Source organism: Bos javanicus, chromosome X (genome assembly GCF_032452875.1).
Source record: "Bos javanicus breed banteng chromosome X, ARS-OSU_banteng_1.0, whole genome shotgun sequence".
Classification (NCBI taxonomy): Eukaryota; Metazoa; Chordata; class Mammalia; order Artiodactyla; family Bovidae; genus Bos; species Bos javanicus.
Window position 1 is genome coordinate 144,729,078 of NC_083897.1, and position 26,870 is coordinate 144,755,947.

General features: G+C 61.7%; 2 protein-coding genes across 4 annotated transcripts in view; both read left to right on the forward strand.

The window, feature by feature from the left end:
* Positions 1 to 12,975, forward strand: part of PPP2R3B (protein phosphatase 2 regulatory subunit B''beta) — a 40,818-nt gene extending 27,843 nt beyond the window's left edge. For 2 of the 3 annotated variants that reach the window (XM_061408313.1, XM_061408314.1), the window contains 11 exons: positions 2,316 to 2,419; positions 2,689 to 2,791; positions 3,735 to 3,809; positions 5,093 to 5,179; positions 5,602 to 5,758; positions 9,419 to 9,467; positions 10,077 to 10,166; positions 10,401 to 10,576; positions 11,315 to 11,433; positions 11,536 to 11,642; positions 12,314 to 12,975. In XM_061408313.1, the coding sequence (XP_061264297.1) occupies positions 2,316 to 2,419; positions 2,689 to 2,791; positions 3,735 to 3,809; positions 5,093 to 5,179; positions 5,602 to 5,758; positions 9,419 to 9,467; positions 10,077 to 10,166; positions 10,401 to 10,576; positions 11,315 to 11,433; positions 11,536 to 11,642; positions 12,314 to 12,464 (1,218 nt within the window). In that variant the 3' untranslated portion in view covers positions 12,465 to 12,975. Of the gene's footprint in view, positions 1 to 2,315; positions 2,420 to 2,688; positions 2,792 to 3,734; positions 3,810 to 5,092; positions 5,180 to 5,601; positions 5,759 to 9,418; positions 9,468 to 10,076; positions 10,167 to 10,400; positions 10,577 to 11,314; positions 11,434 to 11,535; positions 11,647 to 12,313 lie in introns of those variants that run through there. The other variant, XM_061408315.1, reaches the window with a different exon arrangement.
* Positions 12,976 to 17,596: 4,621 nt separating this feature from the next.
* GTPBP6 (GTP binding protein 6 (putative)) lies at positions 17,597 to 25,799 on the forward strand. The gene is made up of 10 exons (XM_061408316.1): positions 17,597 to 17,975; positions 19,481 to 19,618; positions 20,024 to 20,094; positions 20,181 to 20,311; positions 20,815 to 20,885; positions 21,636 to 21,794; positions 22,646 to 22,854; positions 24,213 to 24,361; positions 24,603 to 24,755; positions 25,430 to 25,799. The coding sequence occupies exons 1-10, from the start codon at positions 17,612 to 17,614 to the stop codon at positions 25,551 to 25,553; spliced, it is 1,569 nt and encodes a 522-aa protein (XP_061264300.1). The 5' UTR covers positions 17,597 to 17,611; the 3' UTR covers positions 25,554 to 25,799.
* Positions 25,800 to 26,870: the final 1,071 nt, after the last annotated feature.

The following is a 26,870-nucleotide window of genomic DNA, read 5'->3' on the forward strand; positions in this document are numbered from 1 at the left end:
TGCAGCCGTGTAGGAGTCACGCCCTGGACACTCTTGCATGTGGGCAACGGGTCATCTCTAGAGCCGGGCAGGGCGATCCTACCCCAGGATCCGGACACTCCTGGCCCCTGCCTACCCCACCACCATCCTCACTGTGGTGCTCTGTCCTCTCCTCAGTGCTGACCCCTCCCCGTGCTCACTATGGTGCTCGCTCCTCAGTGCTGACCCCTCCTTGTGCTCACTGTGGTGCTCCCTGCTCAGTGCTGACCCCTCCTTGTGCTCACTGTGGTGCTCCCTCCTCAGCGCTGACCCCTCCCCATGCTCACTGTGGTGCTCCCTACTCAGCGCTGACCCCTCCCCGTGCTCACTGTGGTGCTCTCCCCTCATCTGTGCTGACCCCTCCCCGTGCTCACTGTGGTGCTCCCTGTTCAGTGCTGACCCCTCCCCGTGCTCACTGTGGTGCTCCCTGCTCAGTGCTGACCCCTCCTCGTCCTCACTGTGGTGCTCCGTCCTCAGTGCTTACTCTCCCCATCTTCACTGTGGTGCTCCCTGCTCAGTGCTGACCCCTCTCCGTCCTCACTGTGGTGCTCCGTCCTCAGTGCTTACCCTTCCCATCTTCACTGTGGTGCTCCCTCCTCAGTGCTGACCCCACTCCATGCTTACTGTGGTGCTCCCTCCTCAGCACTGATCCCTCCTCGTCCTCACTGTGGTGCTTCCTCCTCAGTGCTGACCCCTCCCCGTCCTCACTGTGGTGCTTCCTCCTCAGTGCTGACCCCTCTCCGTCCTCACTGTGATGCTCCCTCCTCAGTGCTGACCCTGCCCGTCCTCACTGTGGTCCTCTCCTCAGCGCTGACCCCTCCCCATGCTCACTGTGGTGCTCCCTCCTCAGTGCTGACCCTCCCCGTCCTCACTGTGGTGCTCCCTCCTCAGTGCTGACCCTTCCTGTCCTCACTGCATGTCTTCCCTGCTCTCACACTCTCCCCATGGCTGTGGCCGGGTCTCTGTGGATGCAGACTGGGGCTGCGGGAATAGCGTCGGGCTGCCCTGCCTCGTGTGCTGATTGGGTTTGTGAGATGCTGGCTGGGATGCGCAGTGGTGCTGCGGGAACAGCCTTGGTGCAGGGCACCCCCTCCCTGGTCGCCGGTGGGAGCCACAAGTCCTCTTGTGGCCAGTGTCTGGGTCTGCTCTCAAGACCGTCACGCGGTCGTGTCTGCTGGGATCTGCTTACGTGTTTCCTCCACGTCTCCCTCTGCAGTCCTGACCCCGTTCGTGCTCTTTGCTTGCGGGGCCCATCAGTGCACAGCTCGTGGGCCTGAGGGGGGTCACCCTGAGCCGTTCACTGAGCTGTTTGCCTTTTTTCTGTTGTTCTTGTTCAGTCGCTCAGGGCTGTCTGACTTTGCAACCCCATGGAATATAGCCCGCCAGGTTCCTCTGTCCGTGGGATTCTCCAGGCAGGGATGGTAGAGTGGATTCCCGTTTCTCTCTCCATGGGATCTTACTCCAGAAGTCGAACCCGGGTCTGGGGGGAGTGTTCCCATCTATTTTGGACTCTGCTGGTTTTGCCCGCATGAGTTGGGTGTCTGCAGGACTGTTGGTAAAGGTGTTCACGTCTGCTGGTGTCTGTCCCAGGATTTGACCAAAGTGTTGAGGGCGAAACTTAAGCCCATCTGCAGTCTTGCCACCAGGAAATAAAGCAGTCAGAGCGTCTCCGTTGTTTCCATTCCTCTTCAATGCCTTCTGTTGTTGTTCAGTCGTTCAGTCACGTCCGACTGTTTGTGACCCCATGGACTGCAGTATGTCTTCCCTGTCCATCCCCAACCCCAGAGTTTGCTCAAACCCACATCCATCGAGTCGGTGATGCCATCCAACCATCTCATCCTCTGTCGTCCCCTTCTTCTCCCGCCTTCAGTCTTTGCCAGCATCAGGGTCTTGAAAGCTGTGACTGTGAGCAATGTGGTCACTGTGACCCCTGAGATGTGCGGTGTTGCAGGAGCGTCCTTGTGTCCCGAGTATTTCACGGTCTCCTCTGTCATTTATGCTCTCCTCATGGGTCATGAGATGCTGAGACTCTGGCGTTAGGGGTGTGTTCACCTCCCCTGTCCCGGTTGCTGACTGTCAGGCTCTGGTCGGGGGACGAGGTGCACAGCGCATCCTCAGGAGCAGTGTCTGTGTCCCCATCACCCGTGTGACTGAGGGCGAGGGGCTGCCGTGTCCTTAGAGACACGCTGGGCTGTGTGGGGCGCGCCGTCTGCACACAGCGGCTCTCCCTGCCTCGTTGGGGTCGGGCCGCCGTGGGGGCCAGGACGAGCTCACCCATGTCCCTGCCCCTCCCACAGGCCTGTGGCTGCCCGCTCTACTGGAAAGGACCGCTCTTCTGCAGTGCTGGCGGTGAGCGCACCGGCTCTGTGTCTGTCCACAAGTTCGTCGCCATGTGGAGAAAGTGAGTCCCGAGAGGGGGGTGTCCCCAGCTGTCCCCCACCCTGGCTGGTACTCCTGTGGCCGGGACCGTCACTCTGGGGGAGACCTGCCTGCGGGTCCCGGCAGCTAGGACAGTCACATCTGGGGGTTCCCGGCGGCTGGGACGGTCACGTCTAGGGGAGACCGTGCCTGGGGCTCCCGGCACAGCTGCCATGTACCTCCTGGGGCCCGAGTCTGGGCGGGGGCCTGTGGACGCGCAGGGGGTCAGTGGGGGTGTGCTCTGTCGCCCAGGGTCCTGCAGAACTGTCATGATGACGCTGCCAAATTCGTGCACCTGCTTGTGAGCCCCGGCTGCAGCTACCTGGTGCAGGAGGACTTCGTGCCCTTCCTGCAGGTGCGTGCCCGCCGCCCACTCTGTGCTCCTCTCCCGTGTGTCCTGCTGTGCACTGCACATGCCGCCGTCCATGTGTCACTGCCTTGCGCAGTGCACACCCCAATCTGCACCTGCCCACCACACGCATGTCCTGTCTCTGCTGCACACCCCCCCCCCCCCCTTCACAGGTGCATCCCTATTCTACACCTGCGTGTGGGAGCCTGGCTCTCTGCCCCTGGGGGCCGCCTCTGCTGTGTGGGAGCCTGGCTCTGTGCCCTCGGGGGGCCGCCTCCACGGGCTGGCCCCGTGCAGCCCCTCAGGGGCCGTATGAGCAGTGGGACGGAGTGGACAGCTCCACCCCTGAGCCTGGGCGCCTGGACTCAGACGGGCACCGGGCCGTTCAGTGCCAGGCTGTCACAGACCGGGTCAGGGTTTGCAGGATGCTCATTCTAAATGCCTTTCTGCTTCCTTTAGCACAGTTTGTTCAGGACTTCATGCTCCATTTTCTGGAGGAGAATTTAAAGTGATGGTTGGCTACCTGTACGTTCCACTTAAAACATGGAACAGGCAAAGTTAGGCAGAGGGCGTGAGTGAGAGCCGTTTAAAGGGCTCCCGGGACTCTAGTCCTTCATCACACGAGGACGTGTCACATGCTCCTTCTCAGAGTGTGGGGTGCCCTCACACGCTGGTGTGTGCGTGTTCATATGTGTCAGGTCACCCTTGGTCGTGAGAGGCCGTGACAGCCACCTCCGCTCAGAGCTCCGTCCTTCCTCAGACACGGCCCGACAGTACAGTCTTGCTCTGACGTGATTTCATATACCTGTGTGTTCGAGGGGACTCCACGGGGGCGGCCCCGGGCCTGCCTGTGCGACCCTGGGGTTCTGGTGGACACATGGGTTCTCGGCCCTGGGGACTGTGGGCGGTCCCGTGGCGTGTCCCAGGGCTGGGTGCTGTCCCCCTGCAGGACGTGGTGAACACGCATCCCGGCCTGGCGTTCCTGAAGGAGGCGGCCGAGTTCCATTCTCGCTACATCACCACGGTGAGTGCAGTGTCCGTGGCCCTCACTCCCCACTCTGTCACCAGGCTCAGGTGTCTGTGGTCCTTTTCTCTGGGGCTCGGGAGAGGTGAGCGGTGTGGCCCACATGGGCCCCACGCAGGGCATGTCGCCGAGTCCCAGGGTCGGACGGGGCGCAGGTCCTGGCAGGTGAGGGCATGTCCAGAGACCCTACCCTCTGCCTCCCAGGCAGCAGGGTTTCAGGTTCTGAGCATCAGGCGCGGGTGCTCTGCGTGGGGCGTGGGTCCCGCCTGGGGACACGGACCTGCAGCCCAGGCCCCGCCCCTGCCCTGGGCCGGGGTCACCTGGGGGGAAGGGCTCTTGCCCACACACATGGCCTGGCTCTGGGTGCAGGTGGGTGGTGGGCAGCCCCTGGAAACACGGGCTGGGAGCACTCTTGTCCTGCAGCACAGTGCACACGTGTGGGTGGGGCGGACACGCAGGGGGAGGGGACGCGGGCGGGGCGGGGTGGGGGTGTGGGCACCTGCGCAGCTCCTGTGCCCGTGGTTCCCAGGCCCGCCTCACGCATACACCGTGCCACTCTGCTCCCTGACTAGCAGTGACCGTCTAAGCTGAGGCTGCTTCCAGCCACACTGACCGCGGGCCGGAGACACTGCTGCATGCCGAGGGCTCCTAAACACACAGGGGACGGGGTGGCCGCTGTCCTAGGGGACGGGACAGCCTACAGCGGGGTGGGTAGGGGCCGTCTCACAGGAGCAGGGGAGGGGACATCGTGGATGGGGACAGAGAGAGGGCGCCCTGGGTGGGGACGGGAGGGGGAGGGGGACAGGGGAGGGGGCGTCCTGTCCCAAGGCACTGCTGTCCGGACCAGGGGGCCCTGTGCCCTGCCGGGCCTCCGTTTGCAGGGGCGGGGGGCGCTCTCTCGGCTTCGAGCTCATGCTCTTCTCCCGGCGGTTGGTCAGGTGCTCGCGGAAGGGCCGGAGCCGAGCTTTAGGCCGCGCTGTGTGGGCTGCCGGCCCCCGTGCTGCTGTCCCCGCCCCATCCAGCTCGAGGGCGGCCGAGGGCAGCTCCCGCTGTACTGGGTCCCCCTGGGATCCAGCGGGCCTCCTTCCCGACCCTCCGCCGTGTGCGGGGCGGCCGCCCTCTGCTGGCGGCTCGTGGTCCTGCAGCACACCGTCCCAAGTCCCTGGGGAGGCCACCCAGGGGGTCACCGGGCAGCCTGGCGCGCTCACACGTGGGCCTCCCGTGGAGCCCTGCAGCGCCCACATCACTGTGCAGGGCTGACGTGCCCCGTCCGTGCCCCGCAGGTTATCCAGAGGATCTTCTACACCGTCAACCGGTCCTGGTCGGGCAGGATCACGTGCGCCGAGCTGCGGAGGAGCACGTTCCTGCAGGTGCGCGCTATGGTCTCAGGATGGGGACAGTGACCCCTCCTCCACCCGCCCGTCCTCCCCCCCGCCCAGGCACGCCCCCGCCCCTCCCCGTCCATCTGTCCCCCCTCCCACACGTCCCCCCACCCGCCCACCCGTCCATCCCTCTGTTCATCAGTTACCTCCCACCCTGTAGTCTATTCGCACGGAACCGACCCTCCATCCTCCTCTCCTCCCCCATCCCCCACCTTCTCCCCTCCGTGTCTGTGACCCAGGCCTGACCCCGGTGCACCCCTGACCCGGTTGCCCCTCCCGGCCCTCACACGGCCTTGCCCTGCTCTGACCCTGCCTCCCCGACACGGGATCTGGGCCCATCCTCACTGGACGGCCTGTTTGCACTCCGTGCCCTGGAGTCCCCACTGGCAGTTCTGTGTTGTGTCCTGCAGAACGTGGCTCTCCTGGAGGAGGAGGCAGACATCAACCAGCTGACGGAGTTCTTCTCCTACGAGCACTTCTACGTCATCTACTGCAAGTTCTGGGAGCTGGACACGGACCACGACCTGCTCATTGATGCGCAGGACCTGGCCCGACACAACGATCATGGTGAGCGCTCCCCCCGCTGGGGGTGGGGCAGGGCCGGGACTCCGCCGGAGCGGGCGCTACGTGGGGGCTCCTGGTCTCCGGAGAGAGGCCGCGGCTGCCCCCATGCCACCCGACCCCTCACCCTCGGGGCCTGACCTGGACTCCCGCCGGACCTGCTGCGGGACACAGGACACAGGTATACACTCACGGCATGGCGTTGGGGGCGCCCTCAGGCTGGCGTGGACGGGGAGATGTCCAGCACTTGGTGGCTCCCCCTCGGAGCCCTTTTCATTCCCCAACTCTTCCCACCCCCGGTCTCCTCTGTGTCCCTCAGAAGGGGGGGTCACGCCTGCCACCATCTCAGGCTGGGTCCCCTGATGGGCTCGGTGGGGGCCAGTCCACGGGTCAGCACCGGGCTCACAGCACCTGTCCCCGCAGGGGAGACGCCTGTTCCCACAGGGCTCTGTGTCGCCCTTCCTGCCGTGTTGCTGGTGCTGCCTGCTGCCAGGCCCTCTAGCGCCTGCCTGTGGGGGCACGGTGCCATCTGGACACCAAGTCCCAGCCCAGGGCCCTGTGGCCGTGACGGGTGGGCTGGCGGCGTCAGGCCTGGATTCGGCCTGTTGAGAACAGCAGAGACACGTTTCCTGGGGAGGTTTCGACTCCATCCTCTGGGTTTGACCCCAGAGCCTTTGTCTGTCCTCACGACATAGAGGCTGGAAAAGCTAAAACCCAGCCTCCCTGAATTTTAGGAGCAGCAGTGAGGAAGCCTGTATAAATGCTTTTTAAAAATTTATTACTTTTTTAATTGAAGGATAATTGCTTTACAAAATTGTGTTGGTTTCTCCCAAACCTCAAGGTGAGTCAGCCATAGGTACACACATGTCCCCTCCCACCCCTCTAGGTTCTCACAGAACCCTGGTTTGAGTTCCCTGCACCTCCCTTTACAAGAAACCAAACCTTCAGGGTACGCAAAATGGGCTAAAATTTACCTGTGTGATGGATTTTTAGTTTTGTCAACTATTTCTTTAAAATTGTAGGTTTTGATGTGATGGGTTGTCAGGTAATTGCAGCCGTGAGCGTGTTTCTGAATTCTCTGGGCATTCATTTGTTTGTGGTCAGTGTGGCCTGGATGGGCCTCCGAGGTCAGTCCCCCAGGCCAGCCGTCTACTCCCTGAATCCCTCAGGCTGGTCCCCCAAGGGCCCCGCGATCCTGGTGCATGGACACCTGAGTGTGCGTGGGTTCCTCTCAGTTCCACTGTTGGTCTCGACTCTGACCCCCGCTGTGAGATCAGCACAGGCCTTGGTGGCCAGGATGCACTCATCAGGCCCTGAGGCACCCACCTTGTGGTCCAGGGCTGGTTGCCACGTCCCCAAGGCCTTCTGTCCACCTGTGTGGTTCTCACGTCCGGTGGCTCTCGTCAGCCGCTTTTGGGGGTCTGTCACCAAACAGGGCCGCTTGCTGGGGTCTTCGTGGCCTCGTTTGTCCTGGGGACACTAGTGACCCTGGGACACGGGGGTCTTGCTGGCTGGGACAGGACACGGGGTGGTTTCAGGTACAGTCCCTGGCGTGCCCATAGGCTGTATCAGTGCGGGTTTTGCATGGGCTCGCCCTCCTGTGTGGAGAGGAGCGGGCCGGGGTGGAGCTGACCGTCCCGAGTGGTTTTTCTGCCGTCATCTTGCCAGGTGTGGGAGTGCATCTGAGTCAGCTGTCCTGGTTCCCTGGGGCTGTTCTCATGTGCGTGGGGGGGCCCTCAAACAGGAAGTTATCCTCCCAGTTGTGACACCGGAAATTCTAAATGAACTTGTTTATGAAGGCCCGAGACCCACGAGGGCCTTGAGGGTTACCTGAGGCAACTGTAACAGATGACCACAGATGGGGGCTCAACACCCGTCCTCCCCCAGCCCTGGGGACCACACATCTGAGGTCAGGGGTTCCCAGGGCTGGGCTCCCTGCAGAGGCTCCAGAGGAGGGTCCTTCCCGTCTCTTCCAGCTTCTGGGGGCTCCGGGCGTCTGTCCCTGGGCTGGTGGCCGCCTCCCTCCCGTCTCTGCCTCCGTCTCCACGTGCCTTCTCCTGTGTCCGTGTCTCCCTTCTGTGTCTTATAAGGACCCTGTCCCTGGGTTTAGGGCCATCCCCATCCAGGAGGGCCTCATCTCAGACCTTCACTATCACCTCTGCAGAGACCCTGTTTTCACATAAGATCCAGTTCCCACGCCAGGAGGCAGGATGTGGATGTATCTCTTTGGAAAACCCCGTTCAGCAGCTGACACCATCCAGTCGTTCCTCTCAGAGGGGACTTTTATTGAGCCAGGATGAATGGGGAGGAAAGGACGTTTTGTCTGTATTTCCCCATTTTTTTGTGGTTACTTGCCTAAGTAGGGGCTGAAAAGTGTCCCCAAGATTAATATACTTGAGTTGTGATCCCTGAGATTTCAGGAGGTGCTGTGTTTGGACATGGTCTTTAAACAGGGGCTGAAGGTGAAATGAGGTCACTAGGCTGGTTCTGATCCCACAGGACTGGGGTCGTGATGAGAAGGGGAGGTCGGGACACAGATGCACACAGGGGCGAGCATGTGAGGACTCGGGGAGGAGATGCCGTCCACACACACAGGAGGGACCAACCCTGCCCACACCTGGGGCTCCGACTCCAGCCTCCAGGACGAGGGGAGGGTCACCATGTGCTGTTTAAGCCACCCCGTGTGTGGTGATCCATCTGACAGCCCCGGCCTTCCACTCTTTCTTCCGTGAACGTGGTTGACATGCATCTGGGTTCTGACCACAAGCGCGTTGTGTGTTTGGAGGCAGAGCCTGTGCAGGAGTGAACGTGCGTCCTGCTGTCCACATTCCACTTGTCCTGGAGCTCTGGGGCCAGCGCCTCCCTCTGAAACTTGGACTCTGGCTCAGGTCCCTGGACTGGGTGGGTTTCCCCAGAGGCTCAGCTGGTTTAAGAACCTGTCTGCCAGTGCAGGAGATGCAAGAGACTCAGGTTCAATTCCTGGGTTAGGAACATCGCCTGGAGAAGGGAATGGCGACTCACTGCAGTATTCTTGCCTGGAGAATCTCATGGACAGAGGAGCCTGGTGGGCTACAGTCCACGGGGTCGCAGAGAGTCGGACACGACTGACACAACTTGGGACACACCTTTGTTCAGCTGCTCGGTCGTGTCTGACTCTTTGCGACCCCATGGACTGCAGCACGCCAGGCCTTCCTGTCCATCACCATTTCCTGGAGTTTATCCAAACTCATGTCCATTGACTCGGTGATGGCTCCAGCCATCTCATCCTCTGTCGCCCCCTTCTCCTCCTGCCTTCAATCTTTCCCAGCATCAGGGAAAGTGAGTCAGCTCTTTGCCTCAGGTGGCCAAAGTATTGGAGTTTCAGCTTCAGCATCAGTCCCTCCAGTGAATATTCCGGGTTGATTTCCTTGAGGATGGGCTGGTTGGATCTCCTTGCAGCCCTTACAGCACATATATACACACACACCGACACACACACACCCAGGACTGGGAAGCGGTGGGCAGTGTCCGAGGAGGCGTGTGCAGGAAATTCAGGCCCCCAGGGTCCCGCCCAGCCAGACCTGGGTCTCCAGGTTCGGCCTGGAGCCCGCCTGGCCACGTCCACAGCCGCCGCGTAGGGCACCAGGACCCCCGAGCGGGACTCACAGCCTGACTCCTCTTTTGCAGCTATTTCCACCAAGATGATTGACCGGATCTTCTCCGGAGCTGTGACGCGGTGCGTGCCAGCAGGCTCCCAGCAGGGCTGGGCTGGCTTTCCCGGAAGCATCCGGCTCTGCCTGTCACTCCTGACCGGGGTGGGGGCGTATTCTGAGGCACCTGAAGTCGTGCCTTGGGAGCATGTGTATAGGGTTTTGGCATATGAGGCCACAGGCAACGGGGATACACGCCGTTGTCACAGGAAGTCATGAGTAAGAGAGACAACGTGTGCCATTCAAAAGGTCATGTGTAAAGGACATACACGCCTTTGCCATGTGCAGGCATATGTAAAGGACACGCATGATCACACTTGTGACATCATAAGTTACGGGCACACAAAGCACGCTCTTGGCATATGATGCCATGCATGAGGGGGACACAGGCCCTGGGCATGCAAGGCTGTGAGGGGGCTCTGAGCTGGGCAGGTTCTTCTGCCCCAATCCTCGTCCCCCTGCCCCCTCCAGCCCTGAGAGACCCTCCCCTGCAGCCACACAGCCTGTCAGGCACCTCCGGGTGGGAACAAGTCTGGGACTGGGTCCTTGCAGGGCTCCCGTCATCCCTGGGCGTGGGCAGGGACCCCCGCCTCAGGCTGCTTCTCCCGGACACCGCCCTTATCTCTTGAATCCAGAGGGAAAAAGGTCCAGAAGGAAGGAAAAATCAGCTACGCGGACTTTGTCTGGTTTCTGATCTCCGAGGAGGACAAGAAGACCCCCACCAGGTGGGTGTCGGGGCCCGCGCTCTGTTCAGGCTGTTAGGGCCCTCTCAAGAGGAGCCCAGTGGTCACCCATCGGTGAGGGCACTCCCCGCGGCCCATCCCCGTGAGGTCGTCTCGGAGGGGGTCACACAAGGGTGTGGTCTTGGGAGTGGGGTCTGTCCACGTGCAGGTCACCCTGGTCAGAAAGGGTCTGGGTGGACGGCTGTCCCAGCATACGTCTAACCCTCCCGGCCGCAGCATCGAGTACTGGTTCCGCTGCATGGACTTGGACGGGGATGGGGCGCTGTCCATGTTCGAGCTGGAGTACTTCTACGAGGAGCAGTGCCGGCGGCTGGACAGCATGGCCATCGAGGCCCTGCCCTTCGAGGACTGCCTGTGCCAAATGCTGGACCTGGTGAAGCCCCAGACTGAAGGTGCTGTGTGGGGGCGAGGCCCTGGAAGGGGGATGGCCTGGGGGGGACGCCCAGGGAAGTGGGGCCCCAGAGGGTAGGGGGACACCCAGGGGGTGGACATGCCCTGGGGAATAGGGTTGCCCCCGGGGTGGGGAGTTCCAGGGGAGAAGGGGCTCAGCCTGGGGGGTGTGGTGCCCCAGGGAAGTGGGGCACCTGGCGGTGGGAGACACCCCAGGGGAGGGGGACAGCCCGGGGGGGATGCCCTTGGGAACTGGGGTGCTCCTGGGGAGGGGGACACTCCAGGGGGTAGGGAGCCCCGGTGCGGACCCCCTGTATACCCCGACAAACCCTTAGGGACACACAGGGCTCTGGTCCCCCAGCCACCCACCAGGCTTCCTCCACACCGGGAGCACGCCTGTGGCCGGGCTGGTGGCAGAGCGCACGGTGCTGTGCTGTAAGGCGTGTGGCTTTGCACACGCGAGGGGCCTGGGTTCCTCGGGGTGCCTGGGAGCCGCGTGTGCTCAGAGTCGTCCGCGTGTGCTCACGACGTGCCTGTGCATCCGTGAGCCGCCCTGCACCCAGGAGCTCCCCACCGCGTGCCAATGAGCCACCTCACAGGCCCATGAGACTCCTCCGCGCTTACCCCGCAGCTGTCCTGAGCGCTCACGCCCCACGCTGCCCACCCGCGCTCCCAGCTGTCCCCTGAAGTCCCCTCCGTGCACCCCCACCCGTGTGCTCACGGCTGCGCCCCTCCCACAGGGAGGATCACGCTGCAAGACCTGAAGCGCTGCAAGCTGGCCAACGTGTTTTTCGACACCTTCTTCAACATCGAGAAGTACCTGGACCACGAGCAAAAAGAGCAGGCATCCCTGCTCAGGGTGAGGGGAGGTGACGGGGGAGGCCGGTGGGGGATGTGCGGGGGTGGGGGCACCGAGCCTCTCCTGGGCGACACCGCACCGTGCTCCGCCTGTCGTCCACAGGAGAGTGACAGTGAGGGCCCCGAGCTGTCCGACTGGGAGCGCTTCGCCGCCGAGGAGTACGACATCCTGGTGGCTGAGGAGGCCGCAGGGGACCCCTGGGAGGACGGGTGAGTGCGGGAGGAATGGGAGGGGGGAGAACCGGGTCCCAGCCGAGGGAAGGCCAGGGACGGGGGCAGGGAAACGGGATGCCAGCGGGAGCAGTGAGGACGCCACCTCTGGCTGCCACTTCTTGGGGAGGGTTTCCAAGGGACTGCGGCCCTACCGCCGAGGGCAGGCACGCTCTGACTCCGAACCGCTCCTGGTCCTGCCCCAGGTGCCCAGCCTCAGCGCTCTGACTCTGGGAGCTCTTCCTGCTGAGTCAGGCCCTCCCCCAGCCTGCGGAGGGTCCTGCCAGGGCCCCTGTGGGGCACCTACCAGGGTTCCATCTACCCTCTGGGGGTGGCACCACAGGCCACCAAGGGGCGCAGACCCCACGTAGGGGGACGGGGTGGGGAGCCAGCTGGGCAGCTAAGCTGCTGAGTGCACAGCTGCTCAGTGGGCCTGCCTGTCCTGCCCCCACCTGTCCGGGTGTCGGTGGGGGGGGCCACAGCTGCTCGGGGGGCACAGCTGCTCAGTGGGCCCGCCTGTCCTCCCCCACGTGTTGGGGTATTGGGGGTTTGGGGGGAAAGCTGCTCAGTGGGCCCGCTGTCCTGCCCTGACTTGTCGGGGTGTCGGGGTGCACACAGCTGTTCAGTGGGCGCAGAGGGCGGGCGCTGTCCTCATGGGCCCCTCCCCGCAGGTACGAGGCCGAGCTCAGCCCGATGGAGCAGAAGCTGAGCGCCCTGAGGTCACCGCTGGCCCAGAGGCCCTTCCTGGAGGCGCCGGGCAGCCTGGGTGCCGTCGAGCTGTACGAGTACGAGTGTGGGGACGACGAACTGCCGCCCTCGTGACCCGCGGCCCCTCGGGTCCCCGCGGCCTGTGGGTGGGAAACACGGCCGAGCTGCCTTCGGCCTCACCAAGTGCAGTGCGTTTGTCTGTGGTGCGTGCGTCTTTGTTCAGCACAGAAGCGGCTGCAGACGGCCCCGAAGTGCCTCCCCAGCGGGCAGGCGGCCTAGGCCTGCTGCCCCGTCCAGGCGCGTGGAGGCCCCTGTCCGCGGACGGTTCACCCCGGTGGGAACCCGGCGGCGCTGTGGCGAGTCTGCCTGGGCCGTCCCTGTGCTGACCCTGGGCCGGCTGTGTCGGCAGGAACATTCCAGGAGCCCTAGCGCCTGCTATCCCGCGGGGCCCCTGTGGGGAGGCCGCCCTGGCCAGGGCCAAGGAGCACCCAGGTCAGTGTGGCCCCGCGTTTCTGTGTATGTGTACAAAATGTGTAAAGTTACCTTCTATTCGCTGTGCAGAGCAGTTTAAAGAGTTTTATGAGATCACGTTTGTATTTTGAAATAAAGAATTTAAGGATTTTCAGCCCGAGGCTAACCTTGAGACAAAATGAGGCACAGTAGCTGGGGATCCTGAACGTGGGTCACAGATGGACTCGACACGGACGTGGGGGTCCCCGCAGGGAGACCGCAGGGCTTGCAGGCCCCCCGGACGCGGAGCCGCCGGGCGCGGGTCACAGGCTGGGGCCCCAGGCCCGTGCAGCCTGCACTCTGGCCATGGCGGTCCCTGCACGGCCCCGGGCGGACACCTCTCCCGCGGTCACTTCTGTGCATGACAGGGTGCGAGCCTCCCCTGCAGACACCACACTGTGAGACCAGACGCCCGGGCTCCACGCCGCCCACCCCCGGGTCCAGCACCGCTCCGTGCTTCGGCATCAGCCCGAGATTCCAGGGGAGGGTGGGCTCCCATGTGTCCAGTGGAGGTGGCCGAGGAGCATCCCCCCACTAGGCCTTGCGCAGGTCGTCTCAGGTCCTGGCACCGAGCAGACCTCGCGGAGGGTCCCTCCCTCCCGCAGCTGAGCCCCCCTGCCGGACACAGGCGCTCCAGAGTGGGTGGGGCGGTGAGAGCTGGAGCAGGGGTCCCTCACGCCGGACCCCACGGGGCCACGCGGGCCTGTCGTCCTGGCCGTCCTGCCGTCCAGAGGGCGGACTCCACAGCCATGTCTTCCTGGGAAAGGCTCTGGGTGTCCGTGGGAGACGGGCGTGGCCACCATCTCCTCAGAGCTCAGACAGGCCGGGCGTTCCCCTTGGCCGCCGAGTCCCCAGAGGGACCCACTTGTCTCCGGACTCATCCCGCCGAGAGGCGGACGTGGGAGGTCAGCGGAGAGGAGAGGAGGCTCAGAGAACGTGGAGAAAGAAAACCTGGTGAGAACGTGTGGACCCCGGGGGTTAGAGATTGAAGAGATGAGAACCCATCCACCCATTGCAAAAGTAAAACTGAAAAGGCCATCGGGGAAAACGCCTGTGACCAAGGACAGCAAAGGTTCCATCGTGTCAGGAGGTGCGCATAGCGGTCTCCTGACCAGGCTTCTTCCTTTTGTGGGGGGGTGGGGGCGGGTGACAGTGACCAACAGAGTCCCCCGCCCGCCTTCTACCTGCACATCCAGGCTTCCTCCTCCCCTCCTTCCCTCCTTCCACCCTCCTGTCTGCTCATCCAGACGCCTGCCCCCACCGGCCACCCATTGGTCCATGTGTCCATCCGTACATCTGTGCGGTCAGCCATCCGTATCTATCCATCCGCCCGTCCATGCCTCCCCTTCTACCTGTGTCCTTCTACCTGTGTCCATCCATCCATCCTTTCTTCTGTCTGCCCACCTGTGCACCCATTCCTGTGTGTACCTTTCTGTCCATTTACCTGTACAGTGGCCCACGCCTCCATGTAGCTGTCCATCCCACCCAGCCCGCAGGTTATCCGTTTCTCCATCCCCTGCATCCATCAGAACCCCTGGGGCCCTATTGGGAAGGCCCACGCGGCATCTGGGACCTCCGAGGGTGGGTGGGGGGTTCAGCATCGGACACCCATGGCAAAGTTCGGGGCCAGGCCGGATTTGGGAACCCCAGGGCTGCACTCAGAGCCCCCCACCAAGGCAGGCTCTTGGGTCCCCAAGAAGAGAATGGAGCCTTGGCTGCAGGGTTTGAGGCACTCCAGGGGTAGAATGGGACCCCAAAGCAGGGTTCAGGACGTCTGGGAACCCCAGTAACACTTCCCACACAAGGCAGTCTTGGGCTGTGGGGGGTGCAGTCCTAGACTTGGGCTACCCAGGCAGACATCATACTCCCCCGAGTCAGGACACTTCAAGGCCAAATTTGGGGCCTGTGAGCCACACTTGGACATCACCAGATGGTCAACACCGAAATCAGATTGATTATATTCTTTGCAGCCTAAGATGGAGAAGCTCTATATAGTCAGCAAAAACAAGACCAGGAGCTGACTGTGGCTCAAATCATGAACTCCTTATTGCCAAATTCAGACTGAAATTGAAGTAAGTGGAGAAAACCACTAAACCATTTAAGTATGACCTAAATCAAATCCCTTATGACTATACAGTGGAAGTGAGAAATAGATTTAAGGGACTAGATCTGATAGAGTGCCTGATGAACTGTGGACGGAGGTTCGTGACATTGTACAGGAGATAGGAATCAAGACCATTCCCAAGAAAAAGAAATGAAAAATGGCTGTCTGAGGAGGCCTTACAAATAGCTGTGAAAAGAAGGGAAGCGAAAAGCAAAGGAGAAAAGGAAAGATATACTCTTTTGAATGCAGAGTTCCAAAGAAGAGCAAGGAGAGATAAGAAAGCCTTCTTCAGCGAACAATGCAAAGAAATAGAGGAAAACAATAGAATGGGAAAGACTAGAGATCTCTTCAAGAAAATTAGAGATTCCAAGGGAACATTTCATGCAAAGATGGGCTCAATAAAGGACAGAAATGGTATGGACCTAACAGAAGCAGAAGATATTAAGAAGAGGTGGCAAGAATACACAGAACTGTAAAAAAAAAGGTCTTCACGACCTAGATAATCACGATGGTGTGATCACTCACCTAGAGCCAGATATCCTGGAGTGTGAAGTCAAGTGGGCCTTAGGAAGCATCACTATGAACAAAGCTAGTAGAGGTGATAGAATTCCAGTTGAGCTCTTTCAAGTCCTGAAAGATGATACTGTGAAAGTGCTACACTCAATATGCTAGCAAATTTGGAAAACTCAGCAGTGGCCACAGGACTGGAAAATGTCAGTTTTCATTCCAATCCCAAAGGCAGTGCCAAAGAATGCTCAAACTACCGCACAATTGCACTCATCTCACATGCTGGTAAAGTAATGCTCAAAATTCTCCAAGCCAGGCTTCAGCAGTATGTGAACTGTGAACTTCCAGATGTTCAAGCTGGTTTTAGAAAAGGCAGAGGAACCAGAGATCAAACTGCCAACATCCGCTGGATCATTGAAAAAGTAAGAGAGTTCCAGAAAAAACATCTCATTTTGCTTTATTGACTATGCCAAAGCCTTTGACTGTGTGGATCACCATAAACTGTGGAAAACTCTGAAAGAGATGGGAATACCAGGACACCTGACCTGCCTCTTGAGAAACCTGTATGCAGGTCAGGAAGCAACAGTTAGAACTGGACATGGAACAACAGACTGGTTCCAAATAGGAAAAGGAGTACGTCAAGGCTGTATATTGTCACCCTGCTTATTTAACTTATACGCAGAGTACATCATGAGAAACGCTGGGCTGGAGGAAGCACAGGCTGGAATCAAGATTGCCAGGAGAAATATCAATGACCTCAGATATGCAGATGACACCACCCTTATGGCAGAAAGTGAAGAACTAAAGAGCCTCTTGATGAAGGTGAAAGAGTAGAGTGAAAAAGTTGGCTTAAAGCTCAACATTCAGAAAACTAAGATCATGGCATCCGGTCCCATCGCTTCATGGCAAATAGATGGGAAAACAGTGGCTGACTTTATTTTTCTGAGCTCCAAAATCACTGCAGATGGTGATTGCAGCCATGAAATTAAAAGACGCTTACTCCTTGGAAGGAAAGTTATGACCAACCTAGACAGCATATTAAAAAGCAGAGACATTACTTTGTCAACAAAGGTCCGTCTAGTCAAGGCTATGGTTTTCCCAGTGGTCATGTATGGATGTGAGAGTTAGACTATAAAGAAAGCTGAGCCCCGAAGAATTGATGCTTTTGGATTGTGGTGTTGGAGAAGACTCTTGAGAGTCCCTTGGACTGCAGGGAGATCCAACCAGTCCATCCTAAAGGACATCAGTCCTTACTATTCATTGGAAGGACTGATGCTGAAGCTGAAACTCCAATATTTTGGCCACCTGATGCGAAGAGCTGACTCATTTGAAAAGACCCTGATGCTGGGAAGGATTGAAGGCAGGAGGAGAAGGGGGACGACAGAGGATGAGATGGTTGGATGGCACCACCGACTCAATGGACATGGATTTGGGTGGACTCCGGGAGTTGGTGACGGACAGGGAGGCCTGGCGTGCTGCGGTTCATGGGGTCGCAGAGTCGGACACGACTGAACTGAATTGAACTGAGCCCCACACATCCCCAGGGCAGAGTTCAGGGTCCGGGGGCGACCTATGTGGACCCCCCAGGAACACAGTCGAGCCACCAGCGTACACTTCAGAGCCGTGGAGCGGGTGCGGAGCCCGAAACACGGTTCAGGGTAACCCTCGGGTCAGATTCCAGGCCCCAAGGCAGGAGCTGGGACCTCCGGGTTAGGGGGCGCACTCGGACGCGCAAAGCAGAGCTCCCGGCTCCCGAGGGTAGAACTGGACCCGCGCGGAGGCTGTCGTGGGGCCCGGCTTGGGTGCGCAGAGCGGCTCGGTTCCGGCGCTACACGCCGGGGGAGGTGGCCGCGAGCACCCCCAACAGAGAAAGGCGCGTGCCCGGCAGCACCGCCCGGATCCGCCTCCGGGCCGAGATTCGCGCACAGCAATCAGGCGGCGGCGGCGAGTGCCCGGCGAACAATGGGCAGCCTGTAAGGCCTGGGTCCGCCCCAAAGCCCCGCTCTGTTTAAACGGGTGACCAATGGGCAGCCGGCAAGGGAGGAGGCCCCGCCCTGTTGACCCGGGTAACCGACGGGCAGCTGGCTAGGGAGCTGGCTCCGCCCCGGAGGTCCCGCCCTGTTGCGCAGAGGTGCGCGGGATGTGGGCCTTGTGGGCTTTGCGGGCCGCGGGCCGCGGAGGCGCCTGGCTGTCTCGCGCGGTTCGCGGCTGCCGGCCCCTGAGGGCCGCGCTGCTGCCGCCGCCGCCACACCCCGAGCGCGCCCTCGCCGCTGTCCGCGGGGGCCTGGGGTGCTCAGAGGGGCGGGAGGGTGGAGGGGGCGGCCCACGTGCGGATGGCCAGAGAAGCCGGGCTGACGGGGAGGAGGAGCCCAAAGATGCGGAGGAGGAGGAAGACGAGGAGGAGCTTCTGAGGAGGGACCCGCTGCTGCCCGCGGGGACACAGCGCGTGTGCCTGGTTCACCCTGAGGTCAAGTGGGGGCCCGGGAAGACGCAGGGGACCCGAGGTGACCGAGAGCGCGGAGCCAAGCGGGGACGGGGGCGGGATCGGGCGGAGCGAGAAGGCTCGAGCTTAAGGGGCGGGGAAGTCGGCGCTTCGGAGGCGGGGCTTCTGGGGGCGGGGATTCTGGGGTTGGACCTCGATGGCCGGAGCTCATAGGTCGGGGCTTCTGGGGGCGGGGCGCCGGAGGCGGGTTTCTGGGGCCTGCCTACGACGCTGCCGCCCATTAGGTGGGGCCTCTGAGGCGGACTCGGAGGCTGAACCGCCTACTCCCTCGCTGGCTGCGGGAGCCGCGTCCCCTTCCCTACCATGGGCCTGGAAACCCTCATTCTGGGCACAGGCTCCCTCCTGCTTTGCGCGCAGCGAGCCCCTTTCCCTTTGAGCCACTCCTGGGTGTCGCTCTGCCCTACTCCCCCGGGGCCTCCCTATCCATAATGCAAACGATCCCAGCAACTCACGCGGGGTGCACGCGGGGTGCCCCTCGGCTTTAAGCCTTTTATGGACCCGCTTTCTCTCTGTGCCGCTGAGTACTAAGCCCGGAGATGGTGCACAAGCTTCTGTAGCAGAAACGGGAACCGGCTGAGCGGCGGGGCGGGGGCGCTTGTGGTCGCAGGGTGGAGGGGACGGGCTCCGGAGGGAGGCTGACCTCCCGTGAAGCTTTGGCCACTGAGCTTCACGTCTCACCGGAGAACAGCCAGGGCACACCTGTGCTCCGGGGCATCGCCCCAAGGCTCCCAGCCCCTCCAGACCTGCGCCAGCCCTGTCCACCCCGTCAGGGCTCAGAGCCACGTGGTGGCACTGCTGCCCACGTGTCTGTTGTCCATCAGCTGCCCTGCGAGGGACCGGCCGGAGGAGGGACGAGGACAGGGCAGGTCCTGATCGCCTTTGATCCATGGCCTGTGTCCCCACTCCTCCGGACTCTTGTCCTGGGTGGGTCCTGCCTCCCGCCAGCCCCATTATTCTGACTCCTCAGGGCCACAGACCCTGGGTGGGCGCCTCCTTGCTCATGATGGGCTTGGCAAGGGCGGCCACTGAGGGAGGCTGGAACTAGGCTCTGGTCACCCAGGACGTGACACCCTCCCTGGACGGGACTCAGCCCACCCCACATACAGGACGGCAGGCTCTGCGGGCCCTGGGAGCTTCATGGGACATGCTGTCTAGTGGGTCATAAAGGACCCTGAGTCCCCCACGGGGCAGACCTGCCCAATTCCAACATGGCGGGGGTGGGGTGGGGCGCTGTCCCTGCGTCCCCTGCTCAGCTCTGGCTCCCCTCGCCTGTAACCCTCCCCTCCCCTCCCCTCCTGTTCCTTCCCCGATCCTCCGTCCCACTCCTGACCATCCACCCAGAACAGATCTCCACTTCAAGGAAATGCCTTTTTGGGTGCTTTCTGGGAATCTCTGTGTGGCTAGGAAGCAGGAAGCCATCCCAGCCTGGGGGCATGTGGGCCAGGACCCTGGGCAGTGCTGACCCTCCCGGAAGTGGCCCTCACACCGGCCCATCTCTCCCCTAAGCCGAGTGGCAGGTGGCGGAGGCCCGAGCGCTGGTGTGCACGCTGGACGGCTGGTCGGTGGTGGACACGATGGTGGTACCCACCAAGACGCCAGACAAGAAGCTCATCTTCGGCAGAGGGACCTTGGAGCAGCTGACGGGTGAGTCCATCGCATGTGTCACAGCCCCCTCCTAGAGTGGCGCGAGCTCAACCGTCCCTCTGGGCCTCATGGCACGTGGTTGATGCCATCCAACCATCTCATCCTCTGTTGTCCCCTTCTCCTCCCGCCCTCGATCTTTCTCAGCATCAGGGTCTTTTCCAGTAAGTTGGTTCTTGGCATCAGGTGGCTAGAGTAGTGGAGCTTCAGCTTCAGCAGGTATGAGACCTATTTTCCTGGAAATGGACCGTAGCCTGGTCCTCCCTGACCCATGCTCCATGCTCCCTGAATACTGTGCTCTGAGACCCAGGGGATGTCTGGGGGACACAGCCGATCAAAGCGCAGGGCCGCTCCTCAGACTTACGTTGTGGGTGCACCAGCCTCTGACCGGGGGTTCTCTTTTCCTAGAGAGGATCAGAGGGTCCCCGGAAATCACCTCTGTCTTCCTGAACGTGGAGAGGCTGGCCACGCCCACCAAGGTACGGCGAAGCAGCGGGTCAGCAGGTCTCCAGGGGCCTGGGCTCACGGCTCATCCCCTCCCTCCCTTGCTGTCTGTTTTTTCTAGAAAGACCTGGAAGCTGCCTGGCGCGTGCCGGTGTTTGACCGGTTCACCATGGTTCTTCACATATTCCGCTGCAACGCCCGCACCAAGGAGGCGCGACTGCAGGTGGCGCTGGCCGAGCTCCCTCTGCTCAGGTGCGAGCAGGACCCGTGCAGACGGACCCCCACCACCACCGAGACCCTCTCTAGGGACCCCCAACCAGGACCTTCTCTAGGGAGACCCCCTCCACCGAGACCCTCTCTAGGGACCCCCAACCGGGACCTTCTCTAGGGACCCCCCCCTCCACCGAGACCCTCTCTAGGGATCCCCCCAACCGGGACCCTCTCTAGGGAGCCCTCCCAGGACTTTCTGTAGTTTTCATGTATCTAGACATGTTGCCAGGCATGCTGAGGGTGGGATTTGGTGGATAGGGCTTCAAGCTTGTGGCCGCAGGTCCCATCTGTACGTGAGCAGAGACATGTCACCCAGGGAGGGGCCCTCTGTCCTCGCCCGTGATGGCCCATGTCGGAGGGGGCCCCCAGCGATCCCTCCTTCAGGAACCCCACCCCCACCCCAGCCCCCTGCTCTGTCCTCACCCCACGTCCTGTGGTGGACGCACATGTCCGCCCGTCTGCTGAGCCAACCCGTTTCCAGCTAGGTCCCACGTGAAAAGCAATGTTGCCCACCTGGGCGGACGCGGACGGAGCTCTCGCTACACCATGGGGTCAGGTACGTGTCTGAGGTCTCCTCACTAGGTGTGCAGAAGGGGGTTATCATGGCCACCACCCCTACAAAGGGGACAGTGTCCCCCACAAGTCCTGAGAGGACCTCTCCGCGGTTGCATTCAAAAAGGGTGGGTATCAAGGGGCCCCAGGGCTGAGCTCCATCCAGAGGCCAGGGGAGCGTCCTTCCCGCCTCTTCCAGCTTCTGGGGCCTCCAGGTGTCCATCCCTGGGCTGGTGGCTACCTCCCTCCTGTCTCTGCCTCCATCTTCACGTGGCTTCTCCTCTGTGTCCGTGTCTTATACGGACTCTGTCCTTGGGTTTATGGCCACCCTACTTCAGGTCCTTCACTTCATCCCCTCTGCAGAGACCCCATTTCCAAATAAGACCCCTTTTGTAGGTCCTAGGCGTGAGGACGTGGATGCATCTCTAGGGCACTGCTCAGCCCACTGTGGCCATCATGCGGACTCTCCCCTCGGCCTTTCCTTCTCAGGGATAAGGGGGAGACCAGGTGACCCCAAAGGGCAGTAGGGCCGGGGCAAGGCCGCCTTCCTCCGGACAGAGCCGTCTCCCAACAGGAGGTGCCAAGGCTGTGCCGGGGACGCAGGCTAGCGGTTTTGTCCCCGGGGTCCTGACACCTGTCAGAGCCCCACAGGCCGCCCCTCCTCCCCTCCACCCGCCCCACCCCCCACCTCCCAGTTCTTGCCCCCTTTCTACCCCGGGCCTGCTCGCTGACTCGCCGTCTTGGGTGTTTTTAGGGGAGTCCTTCCTGCGGTTGCAGCAGCGTCTCCTGAGAGACAGGGAAGCCAAGATCCAGAAGGCCCTGGAGAGACTCCGCTGCAAGAGGCGCCTTCTGGGGCAGCAGCGTAGGCGGAAGGAGTTCCCCGTGGTCTCTGTAGTGGGATACACAAACTGTGGTGAGGGGCGGGTCAGGGATTGGGGCCTGGGCGGGGCAAGGGGCAGGGGCCCTCCCCAAGGAGCAGCTGGTGGGCGGGGCCTCCCTGGGGCGGGACTGTCCTGGTGGGTGGGGCCTCACTGGGGCGGGGCTTGTGGATGGACCCGCCCTGGGGCCAGGGTTGTGGGTGCATCTCCCTCAGGCTGCATTGGTGGGCAGGCCCCCCCTGGACTGTGCAGGGCTGTATGGGGCTGATGGGCGGACCTCCTGGGGGCGGGCCTGTGCCGGTGGGCGGGGCCTCCCTGGGGCGGGGCTGTGCTGGTGTGGGGCCTCCCTGTGTTGGTGGGCGGGGCCTCATTGGGGTGGGGCTGGTGGGTGGACCCGCCTTGGGGCCAGGGTGGTGGGTGGGATCTCCCTCCGGCTGCACTGGTAGGCGGGGCCTCCCTAGGGCAGAGCTGGGTGGGCCTGTGTCTACATTGCCATCCCATGGCAGGCACATAGCATCTGCCCAACTGCACCATCACGCTTCTGTATGAGGACACCCATATCTCAACTCATGGTCCAGGACACCTCCCTCTGTCACCAGGGACGCCTCCCCATCTCACACACACGTGACCACTGTCTACACCATGCCCCTCGTCTGTCTACATTAACCCTCCCACCCAGGCCTGATCTATCTTACCCCGAATCCTGGACAACAGCAGCTGTGTTCTTTAATGACCCGTGCCTGGCACCAGGGCCCTGCAGAGAACTCCGGGCTCAGACACCCCCCCCCCCGCTCCCATCCCACCGTCCAGCAGCCCAAGCTCAGAAGTAGACGCTAGGGGACCCAAGATGGCCTGAGACGCATGTCCCCGTGTCCCCGACTTGCAGGGAAAACCACGCTGATCAAGGCCCTGACCGGGGATGCCGCCATACAGCCCCGGAACCAGCTGTTCGCGACTCTGGACATCACGGCCCACGCGGGGCGGCTGCCCTCCGCGCTGACGGTCCTCTACATGGACACCATCGGCTTTCTCTCCCAGCTGCCCCACAGCCTGGTCGAGTCCTTCTCGGCCACCCTGCAGGACGTGGCCCATTCGGTGAGTGGGGAGGGCCAGGCCGGTTCCCCCTCAGCTACCAACAGATGGGGAGGGGAGGTGGTTCGCTCCTTACGACAGCACAGGGCTGTGTCCCCTTACACGGGATATCACAGGGACCAGATCCTCTCAAGCCCCTCCACTCAGGGAGCTAGGCCTGACTGTACAATTGTAAGTTTTGGTTTTTATTTATTAACACTTATTTTTGGCTGTGTTGGGTCTTCACTGCTGTTTGGGCTTTCTCTAGTTGCGGCTTGTGGGGCTTCTGGTCGTGGCGGTGGGCGCCTCTCCCTGGTTGTGGCTCCCGCTTTTCTCGTTGTGGCGGCTTCTCTCGTTGCCGAGCAGGGGCTGTAGCCCGCGGCGGTCAGCATTTGCAGCGTGCTGGCTCATTAGTTGTGATGCACCGGCTTAGCTGCTCCGCGGTATTTGGGATCTTCCCGGCCCAGGCATTGAACCCACATGTCGGGCATTGGCAGGTGGATTTCTTACCACTTGCCAGGAAGTTGACCAGGGAAGCCCTACAACTGTAATTTTCCTGAAGGAAATGCTAATGAAGAGGGGTTTCCCTTTCTGTGTTGGCCGTATCCGGGGCCCAGAAACAGTGAACCCCAACAGAGCCTGGCGTTTACTCAGCAGGGGGGTGGCAGGGCCCAGGGACAGGCACCCTGGGACCTTCTAGGTTACAGCAGCTGAGGCTGAGGGCACCGTGCAGCTGTCAGCTTCATCCTCCAAGGTTCCTTAAAATGTAAAATTTCTGAAATGAAACCTGAAGTAAAAGAAAATTTATTTCATCAAAAAGAGAACCTAGAAGTGAATTCTGTAAAACCAGACAGGGCACCTCCTTTCCGTGACATAATTACCCTCCGTTGTTACTTTCCTTTTATCCATATTTTCCCAGTGCATGAGGAACCTGTGTGTAAAACATGAAACAGGGGAAAGAACTTCTTTAAAATGCGAGCTTGAAGGTTTCACAGGAAAGTGGGCCGGCCCAGAGCTTTGAATATGGCACTTGGCTGGGCTGCTGATGGTGGGGTCAGTGGCCGCACCCAGGGGCAGCGTCAGCACTGTGGCGTGGGAGACGGGGGCGGCAGGTTTGGGGGTGCTGAGCAGTCTCTCGGGTCCAGGCACACAGGGAGTGGCAGCTTCTACAGAAACCCTAATGAGGGGGCTGGGGGGCTGTGTGCACCACAGAGCCACCCTGTGGTCTCAGGTTGCACCCACCCCTCGAGGTATAGGCCCCCATGGTGGGGAGCTCTGCCCTCACCGGGAGGAGCAGTGTCCTGGGGCTGGCGGGTCCTCCGGGGCTGGGGGTGGGAGCCCCTGGCCCCAAGATCTGACCACCTGGCCCGTCTGGTCCTCAGGATCTGATCGTCCATGTCAGAGATGTGAGCCACCCCGAGACGGAGCTGCAGAAGGCCAGTGTCCTGTCAGCCCTGCGGGGCCTGGGCCTGCCAGACGCCCTCCTGGAGAGCATGGTGGAAGTCCACAACAAGGTGGACCTGGTGCCCGGGTGAGCCCCCTCCCCTGGCCCCTGCAGTGTAAGGTGGAGTCCACAAGGAGGCGACCTGGTACCCAGGTTAGCCACCCTGCCCCGTACCCCTGAAGTGTACAATGGAATCCACAACAAGGTGGACCTGGTGCCCGGGTGAGCCCCCCACCCCTGGAGTGTACCATACGAGTCCACAACGAGGTGACCTGGTGCCCAGGTGAGCTCGTCATTGCTGAGTGTGCTGTGCTGGCCGCCCGGACAGGTACACACCTGCGGAGCCCGACGTCCTGGCCGTGTCTGCCCTTCTGGGGCTCGGGCTGGATGAGCTGATGGCCAGGGTGGAGGACGCCGTCCTGCGAGCCACGGGGAGACGGACCCTCACCCTCCGCGTGCGGCTGGCGGGGCCGCAGCTGAGGTGCGTGGGGTGGGCTGGTTGGATGGGTGGTAGCGCCGATGATCGCTGTACTGGGTGGGGTGTCATTCCTGTTAGCGGGCAAGGCCACGGTGCTGGGCGGCTTTGTCACCCCCACGTCCCCACGCTCTCCACGTATGAGCAGGGGTCCGGCCGCGTGTCCATGCCTCGAAACGCGGACAGTACTGCCCCCCACCCCCACCCCCACCCCCACCCCCAGTTACCTCCCGCTACCCTGGGAAGGCTGGGTCGGGGTTCAGGTTCCGTCAGGGTCTCCATTCCCATCAATTGCGGCTCCCTCCCGGCACGAGCAGGCGTATGGCCCTGTGTCCACTCGCCAGGACTATGGGAGATACTGGCCTCCCAATCCCGGGAAGGCTGGGTAGGGGTTCAGACACTGTTGGGATCTTGGTTCCCACCAGTCGTGTGTCCCTCCCACTAGTTGTGTCTCGCACCAATCGCATGTCCCTCCTACAAATCACGTCTCCCTCCCACCAATCATGTGTCCCTCCCACCAGTTGCGTCTCCCACCAATTACGTCTCCCGCCTATCAATTGTGTCGCTGCCCACTAATAGTCTCCCGCCCACCAATCACGTGTCCCGGCACCAATTGCGTGTCCCGCCCACCAATCTTGTGACCTGCACCCCGCCCCCCGCCAATGGCGTCTCCCTCGCAGCTGGCTTCACCAGGAGGCTACGGTGCAGGCGGTGGACGTGATCCCCGAGGCCGGGGCTGCCGACGTGAAAGTCATCATCAGTGACTCTGCTTACGGAAGGTTCCGGAAGCTGTTTCCGGGGTGAAAGGATTCCCCCCTCCCCACAGATGAGGGCGCTGCACAGTTCAGTCTCAGAGACAAGCACGTGCGGTGGGTGTTCGCCCCCAACCCCACCGTCCCCACCCCCACCAGCCAGCTGGGGACGGGACCCGGTGGGACTCTTGAGTGGTTCTGGGCGACCGTCGGGGTGTCTGGGGAGCAGATGTCTGTCCAGAGTGGTTGACCACACACCAGTAAAGCTTAGTGCGGGGTGTGTGTGTGTGTGTGTGTGTGTGTGTGTGTGAACTAGCCTCTGGTTTTTGTGTACCAGCCGCCCAGCAGACACCCTGTGAACGCTGCCCTCTAGGGAGGCAGGTCCAGTTTGTGTGTCTGCTGTGTATCTCACACGGGTCCCATCCGACAGCCTGCCCTTGCACACAGCAGTGTCCAGGGAGTGATTAAAACAAGAACCCAGCAAGTGGGAAGGATCTGCTCATTAATAGGGCCCAGCACACAGAACCCACCGCACAGGCGTTAGGTGTTTTCACCTAAAGGAAAATACAAGTTCTGGTTTCTTGTTGACAGCCAGGCCCTGCACGGGGTGGAAAAGTGGGGCTGTGGAGGGTCTGGGAGCAGAGCACCCTCTCAGAGGGATGAGCAGACCGGGCAGCCAGCCAGCCAGCCAGCCAGGGCCTCAGGGCACCTGAGCCTCTGGCCGCTCCCCTTCATTCAGCTCAGCCCCTGCTGGTCTCCATCCTCCTGGGTCTGCTAGGTGGGGTGGACGGGCACTAACCCTAACCCCGGTGGGTGGTGAGCATGTGACTTGGGATGAACCCCCAGGCTCCCAGGGTCCAGCCCCCCTCAGCGGGCCAGGGCTGCCCTGGCGGTCCCACGTGGTCCCAGGGCCCGGTCAGTCGTGCTGTCTTCCAGGATCCCCAGAGCTTGGCCACCCAATTCCTCCCAGCTCCATTCCCAATTCCTCCCAGTCTGTCGGACACAGGAAGGACAGTGCAGGTCACTTCTGGCCTCTGGTCCCCTCTCCTCCCAGTATCCCCCCACCTGCTCCCCGGGGTCCCCCCAAGTCTTAGAAGCTGTACCCCAAGAACTCAGGGGAGCAGAACTCACCTCAGAGCTGCCACAGACACAGGCCGGCGACTGCTGGGCCTGACACCCCCGAGGGAGCTGAGAGGGGATCCCAGGGAGGAGGAGGTTGGGTCTCACGGGGCAGAGGGCAGGGGTTTCATGGGACAAGGAGGGGGTGGGGGGTCTCAGGGTCCCAGGATCTCAGGGGGTCCCAGAGAGAGGCTTCGGGCTGGCATATGGTGCGAACAGGTATAAGACCACCCAAGTACCCAGACTGTCC